Source organism: Bombyx mori, chromosome 20, assembly GCF_030269925.1.
Source record: "Bombyx mori chromosome 20, ASM3026992v2".
Lineage (NCBI taxonomy): Eukaryota > Metazoa > Arthropoda > Insecta > Lepidoptera > Bombycidae > Bombyx > Bombyx mori.
The window spans coordinates 2,469,086-2,486,713 of NC_085126.1; the positions used below are offsets into that span (position 1 = coordinate 2,469,086).

The 17,628-nt window shown below is 36.1% G+C and overlaps 1 protein-coding gene and 1 long non-coding RNA gene across 51 annotated transcripts in view; one reads left to right on the forward strand and one right to left on the reverse strand.

Moving 5' to 3' along the window:
* The window catches only part of LOC101742624 (dystonin), a 357,476-nt gene that overhangs the window by 99,611 nt on the left and 240,237 nt on the right, over positions 1–17,628 (reverse strand). Inside the window, exons 1-2 of one of the 50 annotated variants that reach the window (XM_038017964.2) lie at positions 12,968–13,198; positions 222–453 (exon numbers count right to left, since the gene is read on the reverse strand). The exons of 48 other annotated variants lie outside the window; for them this stretch is intronic. In XM_038017964.2, coding sequence (XP_037873892.1) covers positions 222–263 — 42 coding nt within the window. In that variant the 5' untranslated portion in view covers positions 264–453; positions 12,968–13,198. Of the gene's footprint in view, positions 1–221; positions 454–12,967; positions 13,199–17,628 lie in introns of those variants that run through there. One more of the 50 variants, XM_038017963.2, reaches the window with a different exon arrangement.
* On the forward strand, positions 5,590–7,457 carry LOC134200732 (uncharacterized). Its single transcript, XR_009975775.1, has 3 exons — positions 5,590–5,844; positions 6,461–6,613; positions 6,987–7,457. It is a non-coding gene; the product is annotated as an uncharacterized LOC134200732 (long non-coding RNA).

Sequence of the window (17,628 nt, forward strand, 5' to 3'; positions counted from 1 at the left end):
AAATGTAATATTTGTGTGCATACGTAGTACATATTTATATGACGGATAAATTCTATATAAAGTTATAAAACTCGATTATCAACTGAATGTGTTTAATGACTATTGAACACAGGAATTAGATTAGAATATGAGGAATATTTATCTCAACAAACTAATTTTTTAGTTTTTTTTTTTTTTAAATATATAAATTCCACAAAAAAAAATATATACAAAATACCAACCCGACACTCATAGGCGAAGTCATATTCATATTCGTCATCCATTTTTAAAACGTCACTAATTCAATAAACACGCATTCATTTACACTGCATTATTTGAATTCACTGTTCGAAAACATATCTCACACATCACTGACTGTTTAGAAGAAAAAAAAAAAAGAGTTTTATTTACGAATAAAACATGCATACGGCATGAATGTTTTTCCAGAATTTTAGACACCAATGTTATTGAGTTCTTAACGACCCGCGAACCGAAAAGAAAATTAACTAAATTTGGAACGTCTGATTAAACTAGAGAACACGTTGTTTTAAATGAGATTAGAAACAAAAAATAATAATGATAATAATAATATTAAAACGCGACGTAGGTACAACCCGAACGGCGTCAACGCGAAAACTGAATGAAAGCCAAAAAATACAAACGGATAAAATTAAAAAAAAAAAAACACAAAACCGAATCCGAATTTAAACTACATATTTCGTAACAACGTAACACGTCTAGACGTACGAAATATCGTGGCGTGTAACTTCGATTTTCGCGAATCGATTCGGGACATTTGAATATATAAAAAAAACCACACACTACTTAGTACATTACTAACATATCCGTTCACAGTTCTAATACGTGTTTGAAGTTTTTTTTCAAGTGTGCGTTGAATTAACAGCTGTTTTGAGGTGGTTATTTGAGGTTATGTGACTAGTCTCACTCGGTAAGTATAGTTAGTATATACGTAAGATGCGCGCGCATCCGCGCCGGTGCACTGCCCTCGAGGAAAACTTGACATTGTGACATGGTTTTCAGCAGCGCATATTATTAGATTTGTATTATTTGCGTATTCGAGTACAAAAAGTTAATATTATGATGTCAACTGTATTACGAGATTGCAGATTTATTTCGAAATTTGTACAAAAAAAAGTTTGAGACATAGATTTTGACAAAATATAAATAATAGTTTAAAAAAACTAAAAAAATTACGCTTTTATAGAAAATTCAACTAAAAAATAGAAAATAAGCTTCCTTTTAAGGATATTATCAAAATATTTATAACTATTGATACCATAACGCAACCCACGCTTTTTTCCGCAATTTTTTTTTAAATTTTTTAAATTTTCCTCTGAATCGGTCGGTAACTTAACCGAGAAATGGGTAATCGTGGCGTGGTAGTTTCCCTTCCTGATCTTGACGTAGACACTCCGGGTCTCAGGAAAATAAAGAATCGCTAATCCGGATTAACCCAGTAAGGTTATCGGATCAAACTGTTTTAAATATTGAATTGTCATCGGTCTTTAATAAGTATGCGAAATTTCGAGTTAATCCGACGTTTTGAAGGGGGTCAAAATCATGTTCAAAGATTCCGTTACATACATACGTCTGAAGCTAATAAAAGCGTATTAAAAAATACATAGTAATATCGAGATCAAAACCGTAAAAGTGGCTTCAATTAAACACCGGAGATTTTAAGTGCATCGATTGGACGCACTTATATATTATGGTATTTAGGTTACCCCTCAATAATGATGGCGCAATAAACATTTATAATGCAGTAAGCACATCGTACAGATATATGAAGTATGTGCCTATATATAGACCGTTAATGCATTTGAAACAGATGTGTAGTAAGTAGTATAAATTTTTGGATATTTTCTTTAAGTTTTTCTTCTTGCTTAGGTGTATGAATTCTTTGATTCTCTGTAGTATAAGAACCCGACTGATAAACATACGTACAGACGTAAATTTCGTTTTGAATTTCTTGGGTGTCGGAGCTCACAACTCACCTGGTGTTAAATGATTACCGAAGCCCATAGACATCAACAACATGACATGATAACAACGACATATGATTTTTGAAATTTTTTTTATTGCTTAGAAGGCCGAAGGAGCTAACAGCCCACCTCGTGTTAAGTGGCTACTGGAGTCCATAGACGTCTATAACGCTGCCCCACCCTTCAAACCGAAAAGCATTACTGCTTCACGGCAGAAATAGGCGGGGTGGTTGTACCTACCCGCGCGGACTCACAAGAGGTCCTACCACCAGTACAAGAATAGACGAGAACAAACAAATTTGTTCATAGCACAAATGTTTGCCCGTTGCTACCACCTTCACCTCGCTTACTGTTACACTAACGTGTCAGTCACCGATATATCAACTGAATACCGCCAGCCAACTTGACAACATGACGTAACGACTAACCATTCCAACGGGAATCCATGACTGTCTCACCGCAGTAACGTTGATTGATACCTACCCGCGTATGCCTACAATACATTATCCGTCATAAAGACGACAGCTGAAAAAACATTGTTTCAAACATCCCTCGGGACGTTTGATGGGCTCTCGTATTTCACCTGAGCGTTCTATTTTAATGAACACAGAACAAAGGACATAAATAGATACATTAGGCTGGGCGTACGAGCCGAATCGCCAGTTACGTTACGTTGATTTATAACAAAGTCAAAGGCACATAGAACAACATAGTTTGTACACTAGAAAGAGAAGGAGAAAAGGAGAGAGAGAGAGAGAGAGAGAGAGAGGGAGAGAGAGAGAGAGAGAGAGAGAGAGAGAGGGAGGGAGAGAGAGAGGGAGAGAGAGAGAGAGAGAGAGGGAGAGAGAGAGAGAATTCTTTATTGTACACCAAATATATATATAAAAAAAAGTACAATTGGCGGTATATTCGCTAAGAGCGATCTCTTTCAGACAACCATCAGGTGGACAATAATCTGATGACGACGACGGCGCATCTCTATATTAAGATCTTAGATCTTGAATTTTCAGTGTCTGTTTGTATAATTATTTACTGTTGATTCAGCATTAACGTGAGAACCAAAGAAGTGAGTCTGTTAACCACCGCTTTCCTTTAATAAATAGACCGTAAAATTTGCTGAAGTGAAATCTTCGTGCAAACAGTGAAATGTGGAGAAGTTTTAGTATCTGTATATTTAGATTTTATATATAAGAAGGATAATCTCGGAAATTCAATGATACTGATAATTTAAAAAATCGTGATTATTGTAAGAACCCATATGTATTGTCCTTCTGTATGTTTCTAAAGTGTCATTTATTGTGAGAGCCGCTATGTCATACAAACTGACATTATTACAAAAGAATAGTTCTTGGTGGCTTTAATGAAGTGATGCCTATGGCCTCCACGCTACGAATTCACGAAAGCCCACGTGCTACGTGCTGTGTCGCAAACTCTTTAGTGTCGTACCAGCCATCATACAACGCAAGATATTTGACAGACAGGTCCGAATGTTGTTGTTCGGAACTTGTGTATATGCAAGCTTAACTTGAAAATGTCGTAAGCGAGATTCAGTCATGTGTTATATGATGGCTTCCGCCACGTATTGTTCATGCCAACATTTTAAAGTATGATTTCTTTCAATAATTGCTCTAAAAACTGTAGTTTAAACCACAAAAAGCAACATATTGAGTCCATTTTACGAAAAAAAAAAAAAATCGGCTATATGTATGTGACGTCACAGTACAATTCAGTAGGTTATCACAACAGTGACGTGCCGCATAACAAACAAACACAATATATTTCGCTAACAAATTTCTTAATGTTTGTTTGTTAACGACAAACAGGTTACATCATTGTAAGTCATTCATCTTTTTTCAAGGTTTATTTTCATGCTCTGACCTCGTTGGAATACGACGTTGTGAATTCCAAGTCGTATTTTTCGGTGAAACGCGATAATAGTTAGGACCTTTCGGAATTGATTGTATTCGAGTTGCGCTGGTAAATAAATAGACCATCGTTATTAAATGCAACCGCGCCTTTTGCAAGATTAAACAGCTATTTGCAAATCACAAAGTGTTTAACCACAATTTTGAGGCTGGAGAATCCATTTACGGATACCCGGTTGAGAGGGTAATAGATGGGGTTATGTCGGACTCCGGCCCCTCCAGAAAAGAAGAGAGAGAAGAGGAAAACCGAGGTTACTCCTCTTCCCCCAATTCCTTACAGGAGACTACGCCTTAAAAAAGGCTCGTGTGGCGGGTAGCCATCATACAACGCAAGATAATTGACAGATGCCTGAATCTCGCTTACGACATTTTCAAGATAAAGCGCATATATACAAGTTCCGAACAACAACATTCGGACCGTCGGTCTACCGAGCAATAGCACCCGCTCGGTGGAGGATCTTCCCTTTGTCGTTCAGCCCTATAACCCTACAGCTCGCAAGGCACTCACCCTGCAGAACCGACAACCGACTAAACCCCATCAAGCTCCACCACACCTGATGGTAGCATCTAAGCAGGTGTGGGTATGAGTATGGCAATTCGCGAACTAACCATGTGCTCCGTGTCGAAAATTGGGACCACTTGTGTAATCGCGACATCGATTTGTAGTCCCAACGCGGCATCCACGGTGTCATTTGTAAGATATTCAGCAAAATCCAACACCGGTGACCAAATAAAGAATCTGCCGCCCTAATTTTTATAATCTTTAGAACAATTTGAAATTGCCCTAAAGCTTTAAGTCTTCAGAACAAATTTTAAAACTAGGATGTTCTGTAATTAAAGCACGCCTAGAGCAATCCCATGATTATCCCGTTGAATACAAATTCTCGATAGCCATTATGTTTGCAACAATTACGTTGCTAATACGAGGGGGAATTTCGGAGGGGTAAAGTTGCCGATGTGCCAATAAATTCGTGCAGCGCGTGGCTTGAGATTAGTCACACGTAGATACAAGGAAGCTTTATTCACCCATAGACACAGCCCACTGAGTTTCTCACCGGCTCTTCTCAGTGGGTCGCGGTTTTGATCCGGTGGTAGATTCTACGAAGCATTTCTTTTGGTAGAGTTTGTGTTAGCAAATTCACTCAGGTTGAGCCCGTGAGCTTACCTAGCCGTCAGCGCGTAGCTGGGATAGCCCCTGAAGCCACCAGCAAATAGGTAGGAAAACAAAAAGGTTTTATTCTAATCAGTCTAATTATAATCAGTCATGTCTGTTAATCTCACACGAGTGACGTTACGTGACTAATCATGCATTTATTTACGTAAATTAGTCAACAAATTCAGAAGTAGTCGCGGTAGTCGACTACCGAATAGTACAGTCCTGTATACAGATAATCATTTTTGATATACTACAAAAAAAACCACTTAAATCTTTTTTGAATTAGGTACGCCGAAAATAACCGAGAGGGTACGTTTGTATCGATCTCAATGTCGTGACCGCTCGTAAGTTCAGAGAAGGGTCGCAAGGAAATCATGTATATTTGTGACGTTTTATGAGCGCCCTCATTTTGCAGTGTTTATTAGAGTGAATGGTTATATTTATTTTTTATTACTAGTTTTGAGTAGGCAGCGGCTTAGCTCTGCCTCCGGCATTGCTGAAGTCCACCACTCAACATCGTGTGAGCCGTGTGCTCGTCTGCCTACAAGGGCAATAAAAAAAACCCGGTGCTAAGTGGTCATCGGAGCCTATCTATACCTAATAGATATCAACAATGTAAATGCCCTGTCCCACCTTGAGACATGAGTTTTAAGTCTCAGAACAGAACACTTTTCAGTACAACGGCTGCCCTACCCTTCCAACCAAAACGTTATTACGGCAGAAATACGCAGGATGGTGGTACCTACCCGCGCGGGCTCACAGGACGCCCTACCACCAGTGAGTAAGTAGTTCTGGCAATAACCACAGTTGGTAGTTGATATGTAGAACTAGTGTGCGGTACTCTTTGAAGTGTGAGGTCTTAATCCTATATTCAATACTAGCTGACCCGGCAACTTCGTAATGCCTCAATCGATAAATAAAAGACCTAAGCTTTTGTATAAATATAAAACAAACAAAAGGAACCCGTCCGACGGGGGACACATCAAAGGAAAGACAATTTTCATATTTATCTACCTTTTAAACCTTCTCTGGACTTCCACAAATAGTTCAAGACCAAAATTAGCCAAATCGGTCCAGCCGTTCTTGTGTTTTAGCGAGACTAACGAACAGCAATTCATTTATATATATATATATAGATAGATAGATGACGATATTTCAACGCTTTTGGATTGACCTAACGGTCACGGTAACCCCAAGCCTTTTCAAAACAAGGATTCTATGTTCTAAAGTTCTAAATGGTAGGCAGCAGCTCGGCTCTACCGCTATATTCGACGCCTATAACTATCGGTCTCCACATTTGCCTACGAAGCCAATAAAAGATAGCAATAGATTGATAGCAATAGATAGCAATAGATTCTATAATTGACACGATTTAAGATTCATTCTTTCGCCCACAGCTCAAAGTCCGATGACCTGAATAATCGGAAGTGTGCGTTTTTGTTTTCGAAGCAATAAATCTTACGTCACACTCGTTAAGATGGCTTGTAGTGTGCACGGATTTTCCTTCGATCTGATTGTTATTGCCGTGTCGAAAGCAAGCAAGATTTCTGGTAATAAGACGCCTTTTTTGCCTTAACTAGATCAGCTCTTTTTTCGTTATTTTTTTAAATATCACATGTGATTGTTTGCTAGTTTTTCCCTTAATATTACACTATATACACGGCCTTAGCAACAAAATATGGAATACCATTAAAAAGTAATTGTTAGGCAAATCTAATGGTATAAGTCATCGTCATACCAACTGTTTTGTTGTCACAGAAGTACTTGGAATTTCGATGCGTGTGACGGTGGATAGCGCTGCTTATGCTTTCGTGTCTATGGGTTCTCGTTACAACCTCAAGTGGACCGTGGGCTTATTAATCCATATACATGAATAAAAAACCTATCGAGACTCCGACATGATTTCCCGTTCACATTTTGCAGGTGAGGGTCGACATAATGTCCCGTTGACATTTTGCAGTTGAGGGGCACCAGTGGTTTAACAGTGCTAATAACAACGTTAATAAAACACCTACCCCTCTTGAATAACTATAGCAAAAACTTTAATAATCGAGTCACCAGCCCTCCTAACTGACACGGCACGCGATCTACTCAAACATGCATACAATTTTAACGACCGGTCCAAAAGTTAGGCCTTCACAAAACGACCTTCATACTGAACTGGTCGATTGTGGCAATAAAATTACAGACAATTATTTCTCATTAAATACATGTTTATATGACGATGGCTGAAAATCTGCGGCGAGTCGAATAGGGAATTATTTGAGTATTGTGGTCAAACGATAGACCAACGTAAACAAAGTGTTAGGTCCGTGTCTTTGTCGATGATAAATCTTCCTTATATTTGTGTTTTTTCTCTCCTTACTTCAGTAAACAAACTATTAGCTTTGTGTTTATCGTTGTTTTTTTTAATTCGATAAAAAAGTAGTATCTGTAGTATCAACAACCGTTTTTGAATCGATTTTCGATATATCGTTACGATAATCGTAATGATACATCTGTAGATAGAATTAGGTAAGTCATTTTAGTGTTGTCTTATACTTCTTATCTAATATGTATATGTTTTGATTCTGTCAACTAACGCTACAACGCGAATTGGTAACTTATTTATCTTTAATATACTTTTTTAAGAGGCAAAGTGTGAAAATTTTCTTATGGATCAGATTCTGATGATGTAATGTTGTAAACAGCCATACGCCGCATAGATCACAAAGTGAATGCCTGTCTATCTGTCCCATCGATTTTATGTATAAGGAATAGAACTACTGCCAAATTTGCTAAAGGAGTAATAGGGTTTTTTACTGGTGGTAAATCTTGTTTTGCTGTTACCATGTTATTGCCTATATCAGCCGAATAGTAAGTCCGATTAGCCTCTTCTCACAAGGCGACCGGAATTCACGTTCTGGTATCAATATGTTCCATGGCCCAATTATCATAAGGCCGACTCAAATGACTCATGAAACTTCATACTAGACCTTCACGTTCCACCGAAATACATACTCACAGGATCTAATATGGAGAAATAATCCATAACACGAACACACAGAACTGAAGGCGTCCGTCCAGTGGAGTACTGAACCGAAACTAGATTACGATGAGCATTAACGATAAAAATTACTTAAGCGCTTATCAGTCGCGATATTGGATGAATATATAGATATATTTGGTTTAGGGTTTCGCAGGCAGAAGTTTTTTGCTAATTATTTGATGAATCGCGGTACGTCTACAAACCGTATTTGCCGTTTTATATCCAACTAGCGACCGGGCGGGTCGCTTCGCTTCGGAAACTGTAATTTATTATTGATTTCGCCACTATTTAATGGATGTTATTGTACATATAAACCTTCCTCTTCAATCACTCTATCTATAAAAAAAACCGCATCAAAATCCGTTGCGTAGTTTTAAAGATTTAAGCATACATAGAGATATAGGGACAGAGAAAGCGACTTTGTTTTATACTATGTAGTGATTTCCACATACACTTATGTATTTGGAAAGCCTATTTGGTTTAAACGACCAGCCAACCAACCACGAAAAAAACTTCTTCAGCTATTTTTGAATGGAGTAAACTTAATTGAAGTTCAATTAAAAACATTGAACTGTTGATGCTACTATCAAATAAAACGCACCTTCAATGACACAGATAAATGTCGCTTGTTAAGCGAAATGTCGCATAAAACGGGATACGTAAATAATATGTATTTTTGCAGTGCAAATTACCTAGAACCAAAAACGGATGAAGTAAAAGAAAAACTAGAAGAAGAAACAGAAGTAATTGCTCCTTGTGGCATGTAGCAATGGATTTATTGCAAATCACAGAACCAAAAACGGACGAAGTAAAAGAAAAACTAGAAGAAGAAACAGAAGTAATTCCTCCTTGTGGCATGTAGCAATGGATTTATTGCAGATCATAGAACCAAAAACGGACGAAGTAAAAGAAAAACTAGAAGAACAAACAGAAGTAATTCCTCCTTGTGGCATGTAGCAATGGATTTACTACTGGAGACAGACCAAAGAGGTTTGACGTTAAACAGGCGTCCAGTAGTAAAACTCATTCCAAATCCTTATGAAGTACGAAAAGAGAACACGCTGCGCCAACACCACACAATGTCGGATAAGTGCAGAAAGAAAATGACGAACAAGATTGTATCTTTGAAATATTTCCAATGTCATAGCGATTATTATATATATATATTATGACTGACCAGATCCGCACTACCCTCGACACCACAGTTCACGATGCTCTACACTCGGCGGCAGATAGAGGCAAATGGCGTGGAATGGTCCGAAATAAACTCTTGTTGCGAGGAGTTGGTCACGATCCTCAGTATTGAGTAACCGAAGCAAGAAGAAGAAAGCAATTATATGTATTTCGTCAAAGAATTAAGCAATGAACAGAAAATAAATGTGATTTCATTGTTCACATGAAGTGTTTATTTAACAATCAAAATGTCGAATCGATATAAATAAATATACGAACGAGCACGTGGTCGGTGATCGCTGCCAAATTACCCGCTCACATACTTCGAAAGAATAAGGTCAAATGTCTCATTATCGAGATAAACGAATTTCAATCTAAAGTACAACTCTATTATTCCTCATTCATATTGTATTAAATCTGTTGTGTTACGTGATTCTTTTTAAATTTAATTTTAACGTAAAAAGAAAATGATTTGAGAATATAAAATTACCTTTTGTTTACTGTAAACTATTCTGTGAGATTACTAAGAATTTTTGATTTCATTTTTATTTATATTTTATACACGTATTAAATATATTAAATATAATATATTTTATATATTATACGCGTTCATTCACTCTGTGTTGTTGGGATCTATCTCTTGTCCAACAATAAGCTTATTCTGTTGGAAGCGAATGAATATGAAAAATCTAGTAGGATTGTTAAAATCTGAATGCCATTTATTGTATGCCGTAACTATACTTAGACCTTAGAACTTATATTCCAAGGTGGGTGGCGCATTTACGTTGTAGATGTCTATGGGCTCCAGTAGCCACTTAACGACCAGGTGGGCTGTGAGCTCGTACATCCATCTAAGCAACAAAAAAAAAATTGCATTACTACAGAAATAATCAGAGAGCTATTTTCTTTACATACATAATGTCCTATTGTTTTTAATTTATCTTGAGGTTCACTTGTTTTCTTTTAAGCGCATAAGAGTAACCCTTCTATAACGCGGTAGATACGTTCCTACAAAGACCCGTGTTGTGCGAAACCGCGTTATACGAGAGACTAAAAGCCAGTACAAAAAGGCGAGTAATTTTTCTGAATGAAACATCTCAACTATGCATGTATGTATTTGTTTGTCTGTCACTACATAGTATAAAACAAAGTCGCTTTCTCTGTCCCTATATCCCTATGTATGCTTCAATCTTTAAAACTACGCAACGGATTTTGATGCGGTTTTTTTAATAGATAGAGTGATTGAAGAGGAAGGTTTATATGTATAATAACATCCATTAAATAGTGGAGAAATCAATGATATAATAAATTACAGTTTCCGAAGCGAAGCGGGTCGCTAGTTATGCATAAAAAATAAGCATTAAAATTTCGGTTATCCCCATAGATTGTGTGTTCATAGTGCATAATATAAATTTTCTAAATAATTAAATTAAATAAAAAAACTCGTTATCGTGTGGTAATATGTAAGGACCATTGTGTACAAGCTCAACATTTTGTCTTGCTTAGTCGTGCGCGCATGGCTTATGTTGCAAGCCAGATTTTGTTTCTTTTTACTTGTGTGTTTTATGTATATTTTTAGCTTGTGATGTGTATTGTGTAACTAATAAAAAAAAGGTTTGTTTTTGTAAAAATTGTTATATTATACGAGGATTTTGGGGAACTTTTCTTTTCGTGTTTTAGTGGAAACGTGTTGTAAGATATCGAGTTATAGGAAGACTATCTGTATTTTAAAAAACCCTTGGATTGCTCACTTGTGCATACCTACATCGATACTGTGAGACAATCATGTCCACGCCGGACAGACATACCATACACGGAGAACTACAATAGCAATGCTGTTCATCAATTTTCCTTTCACAACAACCCGGTGATGTCATCAGGGATACCAACATTAAAGTAATGTTGCCATTACCGCGAATAGATATCATAATTATTCGACCAAATGTTGATAGAGCATGCTTCTACATAGTTTAGATTCGCTGCGTCGATTTTCGTAAGTGAAAATTTTAAGCAGCCTTACTGAGAGTTAGAAGACATTGCTAAAGTTGGGTGGCGGCATTTACGTTGTAGATATCCATGGGCTCCCGTAACCACTCAGCACTGAGTGGGCCGTGAGCTCGTTGACCAGTCATAGGCGATAAAAATTTCAGACATTGCGAATCCTTCACAGACTCTACTAAGCAGTCTTGCTCATCATGGACTTACTTATCACTAAACATGCCATAATAGATCAAATGACCCATTTTGAACTTTTGCATTGAAAATGCGCGTATCATCTTATTGTTTTTGCACAGTTGACTACATGACTTTTTCTTACCAATTAATTTACAACTATAATCCCTTTTTTTGTTTATTTTGAGTAATACTTGTCGTATACTGTTATCTAGCCACTACGGTAGAAATAGGTACAAGTAAGTGTTGGCATGATTAGTGTCAAAAACGAATCCAAAAATGTTTAGTTCCAAACAGTATTTGTTAAGTACATAAAAATATGTGAATCAACATTGAATGTTCCGTGGACCTATGATTGACTCGCTTATAGAGATGCGTTATTCAGATGCATTCATATTAAATTAAATACACTAATGATAATTGTATCATTTGTAAGCAATAGACGAATAGATAGAGAGGTTCATGCTTTTGGTATGTCCTGTTGTTTTTTATTTTATTTTTACGTTTACGTTACGTGGATCGATAAAAGTCGCGTTCATAAAGCGAATCCGCTGTGCAAAATGAAATTAATAATCTTTATTTCATTTCACTCCATATTATCATTTTTCATAAAAATATGAATATAAATTAAAATAAGACATGACCTAAAGGTCTTATTTACCAGGTCATAAAATTACTTAAAAAAAAAGAATTTTTTTTTTAAAACACCTAAGTAATAAAACGAAATTCCTGAAGTCTTCACTTATCTGTCTCTTAAAGATAAGAATAATTGCACTATTTCGATGCGAATAAGAATTGCGATGTCAGAAATGAAAACGGTAATATTATGTGTTTATCAACACGTTTCACCTTGAAATTATTGACGTTGATAACGCATTGCATTAATAAAGATGACTTAATGGTAAACACAAATGTCTTATTCGCGACTAGTAAATAAACTGGTAAATGCTAATTTTGGTAATGAAATTTAAAAAAAACTTGAAAATAATCTTAGTTTGTAACTTCACTACATAGTATAAAACAAAGTCGTTTTCTCTCAGTCCCTATATCCCTATGTATGCTTAAATCTTTAAAACTACGCAACGGATTTTGATGCGGTTTTTTTTAATAGATAGAGTGATTGAAGAGGAAGGTTTATATGTATAATAACATCCATTAAATAGTGGAGAAATCAATAATAAATTACAGTTTCCGAAGCGAAGCGAGGGCGGGTCGCTAGTCCTTAATAAACGTTTTATCACAAATTATTTTCAGTTTTATTGTATGCTTGTACGTTTCAGTAGATAACTAAAGTTCAGGTAAACAACGTATTCAAATAAATTTTGAAATTAAAATGAATTTGAAAGAAAAAAAAAACCGTTGAAACTGTGACAAGAAAAATAAATCGCGCGTCAGTCGCTCGGGTCGATTGTACCTATTGAATTATTGCCATTTAAATGTTGTTAGCGTCGAGACGATGTCGGTTAAGGTCGTCGATCAATTTAAAAACGTTTTTCAAACGCAAGTAGCATTCGTATTAACGTTTTATCACCTGCGTGCATAAGTTAAATGATTTAATAAAATTATGACACTAAACAGAATGATATCACTAAACATAAATAAGTCACTAAACGTTTCACTTTATTCCGTAAACTGTGAGCACGAAAAAAAAAAAAAAACAAATTGATATTCGAATTCGAATTTAAAAATTCGTTCGCCAGTCGCCCGACGCAAGCGTCGATCGCCGGTCGTTGTTCGCGCTATACTAAAAAAATTGAAGCAACGTCATCGTATCAAATTGTTGTCGGCGATATCTATTCGCGCCCTGTTGCAAATGTTGCAATATCCGACTTGAAGAATTCCTTTAATTTTTTTGTTTGTTTCTTAATACGAAAAAGTATATTCCACCTTTAAAGTTAGTTAAGAAAACAATGTAGATAAGTGTATACAGACGATAAGCTGTTACGCATACATATAGAAATTATTCTCAACCATGATATCATCTTCAGAAGTTTATTAGATTTTATTTTGTTACCGGTGCGCATAGAAATTCGCACCTTTAGAATTGAGGCCTATAAAATCAAAGGCAAACCTAAACGCCATAATGTCGTAAAATGTACTAACAATGGCTCTACCTTGTTAAGTCAGTTGATCATGCTTTAGTGTTTTCATGTTATAACAAATGCAGCTAAATCTCTAACAAATTCAGTTCAAAAAAGTTAAGTTTACTCTGTATTAAGTACTAATAAACGAAGTTTTATCATTTAAAATTCAGATTATTAGTAATATTCTCATTCTTTATAAATCTGCTTTAAAATAAATAATATCGTAGCTATCCGAACAAAGTTATTTCAGATTCTCAAACCGGCAGTGTTGCTAACACTGGCCCTAGCAAGAGCAGTACTTCGATGGATCGGGAGGATCCGTAATAACGTGTTTAGGGCCGATTTTTGTAGTTTACCTGAATATTTGACAGACTTGGATTTAGCTGCCTTTGATTTTATACGCCTCAATTGAAGTGGCTTAATTCAAAATTCTCGTTTTTTTGGTAAACGCCAAAAATGTAATTAAAGAATTCTAATTTTTCAGTTTCGATTTTCAATACTTTAAGCCTTAAAGCGCATACCTTAAAGTTTGAGTATGCGTTTGATTTAAAAAAAAAGACGGAAAGTGTACTTTGTCCTTTTCTAGACCACAATTTAAATTAAATTTTGAATTTCGAAAATTAAATTTTATAAACTGATAGAATCTTATACCTTTAAACGAGCAATTCTTGTATATCTTAATCTAATATCTTGTATATAATCTGAATCTCGGAAACGGCTCCAACGATTTTCATACAATTTAGTATACAGTGGATTTCGGGGGCGGTAAATCGATCTAGCTACGATTTATTTTCAGAAAATGTTGTTTTATTCGTGTTTTCAATAATCAACTCTTCCCGACATCTATTGGCGAATAATAATACTATTTTTCTTAATTGAGGGCAACTAACCGCTTTAAAGACACAACAAGATGGCGTTATCAAAAAAAATCCGAGCAAAGCTCGGTCATCATCTAGCACATGTTTATAAGTCGTTCAAAGTATGGCACTGGTCTTCTTGAAATTTTGAGTTAATCCACTTCAATTCTAAAGGTGCAATTCATGTCGCCAGTCGCCACTCACGCTGAGATATAAGGTCTGTCGGCTGTCACACTCTTGAAACCAGAATGCAGGACTGCGTCAAGGCAGAAATGACTGGTATTGTGTTACCCATCCGGGCGAGCTGACAATACGCTTCAACGTCTTTTTTTTGAGGAGGTAAGGATTACTTGTGGCCTGAAGGTCTTTTCAGTGTTGCCAGAACAGGCCAGCCTCACAACCAGTAATTTATTTACTGGTGGTAGGACCTCTTGTGAGTCCGCGCGGGTGGGTACCACCACCCTGCCTATTTCTGCCGTGAAGCAGTAATGCGTTTCGGTTTGAAGGGTGGGGCAGCCGTTGTAACTATACGTGAGACCTTAGAACTTATATCTCAAGGTGGGTGGCGATTTACATTGTAAATGTCTACGGGCTTCGGTAACCAATTAACACCGGGTGGGATGTGAGGTCACCACTCATTTGTGCAAAAAAAAAACTGATTGGTGATGACAGTACGCTTATTACTCAGATAACGCTTCGGTAAATTCCTTAATGGCCATTTACGACACTCCCTAGAAGTAGATGCTATTCTCGGGGCCAAAGCCTACATTCACGTTATTAATTTAAAAACACTGCCCTTAATCACCATTATCACACAAACACCCTTGACATTGTCAATTGTGATCTTTCACATTACCTCGACTTTAGATATATCGACAATCATATGAAAAGGTCAAAAGATTTATCTCATAAATGAAAAACAACTTTACTGCGTGAAAGATAAACTTCATTTTGCCTTGGTAAATCCAATTACAATTAATAAAGAATAAAAATTAATCGATTACAAATAAATAAGTATAAAAATATAACTATATTCATATGTAAAGACAAGTTTAACTCCCCCTTAAGTATGTGTAGGCATTGATAGAGCTAATAAGATAAATAATTCAATTCTAGAAAGGTTTCAAGGTAGCGTCCATGTTACGGTAGAAATACTAAGCAGATTTTATTACCATCAAAGGAAAAAGCAACTTGAAGTATGATAACATTTAAGACATAGTTAAAATGACAGTTTTATCTCGTGTTTTTTTATGATCATTATGATATTTTCGTGGTCGCCGGCGATTAAATAGAGTCAGTTACCTGTGTCTACAAGTCGCGTATACCGAAGAAAATACTAATAAAACACGATTTAGATGCCGGCTTGAATTTGGTAAACAATTTTGTTTGCCGCTTGTATTGCCAAGTTACGAGTAACACAATTATCAAACGATTTCTAGTTCCTTTACCAATACAGAATCGACTGGCGTATTATTTTATATAGACTGGATACCTTCAAATCCTATCTGCCTGACAAGGCAATTGTGCGTTCCGGATTGAGGATTTTACTTTTTATTATAAGCAAAATTCGAATCTAGATAGATCTGACCCAATTCTAAATCCGTAGAGGTTTTATTCGATTTAATATTAGTTTAAAAGAATTATTCATGAATGGTAACAGTACAAGTAAAGTCAGCAACTAAAGTTATCTTAAGTTCTGATGTATTTTACGCTGAGATCCTTTAAGTAAAATGAGACCAAATTTATTTATATTTCCAATTTATATTCGTTTGTATATAGGTACATTTTTTTATTGTATTCGATTTTTAAATACGTAATTGTCTTTTAGAAGCTTCCCGAATGTTTCCTCTGACCTTGATACGGCTCGTCCGTGTCCCAAATGACGTCATCACACATTAACATTAACAATTTCCTCCGCGAAACGAATTTTTACTGCTAAATTTGGTTCATTCGAATAACTTTAAGGCTATATGCCAAACCTTTTAACCGAATATATAACGTACTGTGTAATTAACTGTGAACTATGTATGATGACTTGGTATTTCTTTTGTAATTAATTTAATTAAAGTTTTTTTTAAGTAAGGAAAAAACGGATTGAAATTTTGTAATTTCCTTGCTGTGCTATTGTAATTTTTGATGATATGAGTGACTTAACTGAATGAGTCAGGAAATAATTTGAGAATAAGTGACTGACTGACTGACTTAAACAAAAAAAACATAGACAGAGCAGATAAATCAAAAATTTTCATGCATTCATATTTTACGATCTAAAAACAGTTCGAAGTCTACTAAAATACAAAATTTTACAAACAATTCACGTTTTTGTAACAATAACACTGAATCATTATTTCGTCATCATAGCATTACGTAATCGACAACACGTTTCTGTTTGTGACGAGAAATATTAGAAAAACTTAAAAGAGTTTACAATTGAGATGGACAGATGATTACAGATCATCATCATCATCATCATCAACAGCCCACAGTCGTCCACTGCTGGACATAGGCCTCTCCCAATCTACACCACTGAGCCCGGTCTGCTGGCAGGAAGTGGATTACAGATAATTACAGCTAATTATAGGCGCTTTAAAAACTTAAACAAATTAATTCTTCTGGGAGTTCTTTAAGAGGAATGTGATTCAATGAAAAAATACTTTATTTTCGCAACATTACACTGTTTTCACGGAAAACTTTATATTCTATTCAATCAGCTCACCGACGTCCACTACTAGATATAGGCCTCCTCCAAGCCTCGCCACAAAGATGCGCTGCTTTTGACGAGACTTCCACTGATAGGTCGCTGATGATATAAAGAGTAACTTAAGCTATTTTTTAGACTAGCTTCGCCCCGGCGTCACCCGCGGTACGACAATAACCGCGGGTAGCATCGCGGGACTCATCTGTCATCACTACATAGTATAAAACCAAGTCGCTTTCTCTGTCCCTATATCTGTCCCTATGTATGCTTAAGTCTTTAAAACTACGCAACGGATTTTGATGCGGTTTTTTTTAATAGATAGTGTGATTGAAGAGGAAGGTTTATATGTATAATAACATCCATTAAATAGTGGAGAAATCAATAATAAATTACAGTTTCCGAAGCGAAGCGAGGGCGGGTCACTAGTCAATAATAAAATTTAATGTTTCCGAAGCGAAGCGAGGGCGGGTCGCTAGTATTACAATATAATTCAGAGCTTACTAAACGAATAGAGCTCCGAAATCTCCACGTACAATTCGTAAATAGGTGGATA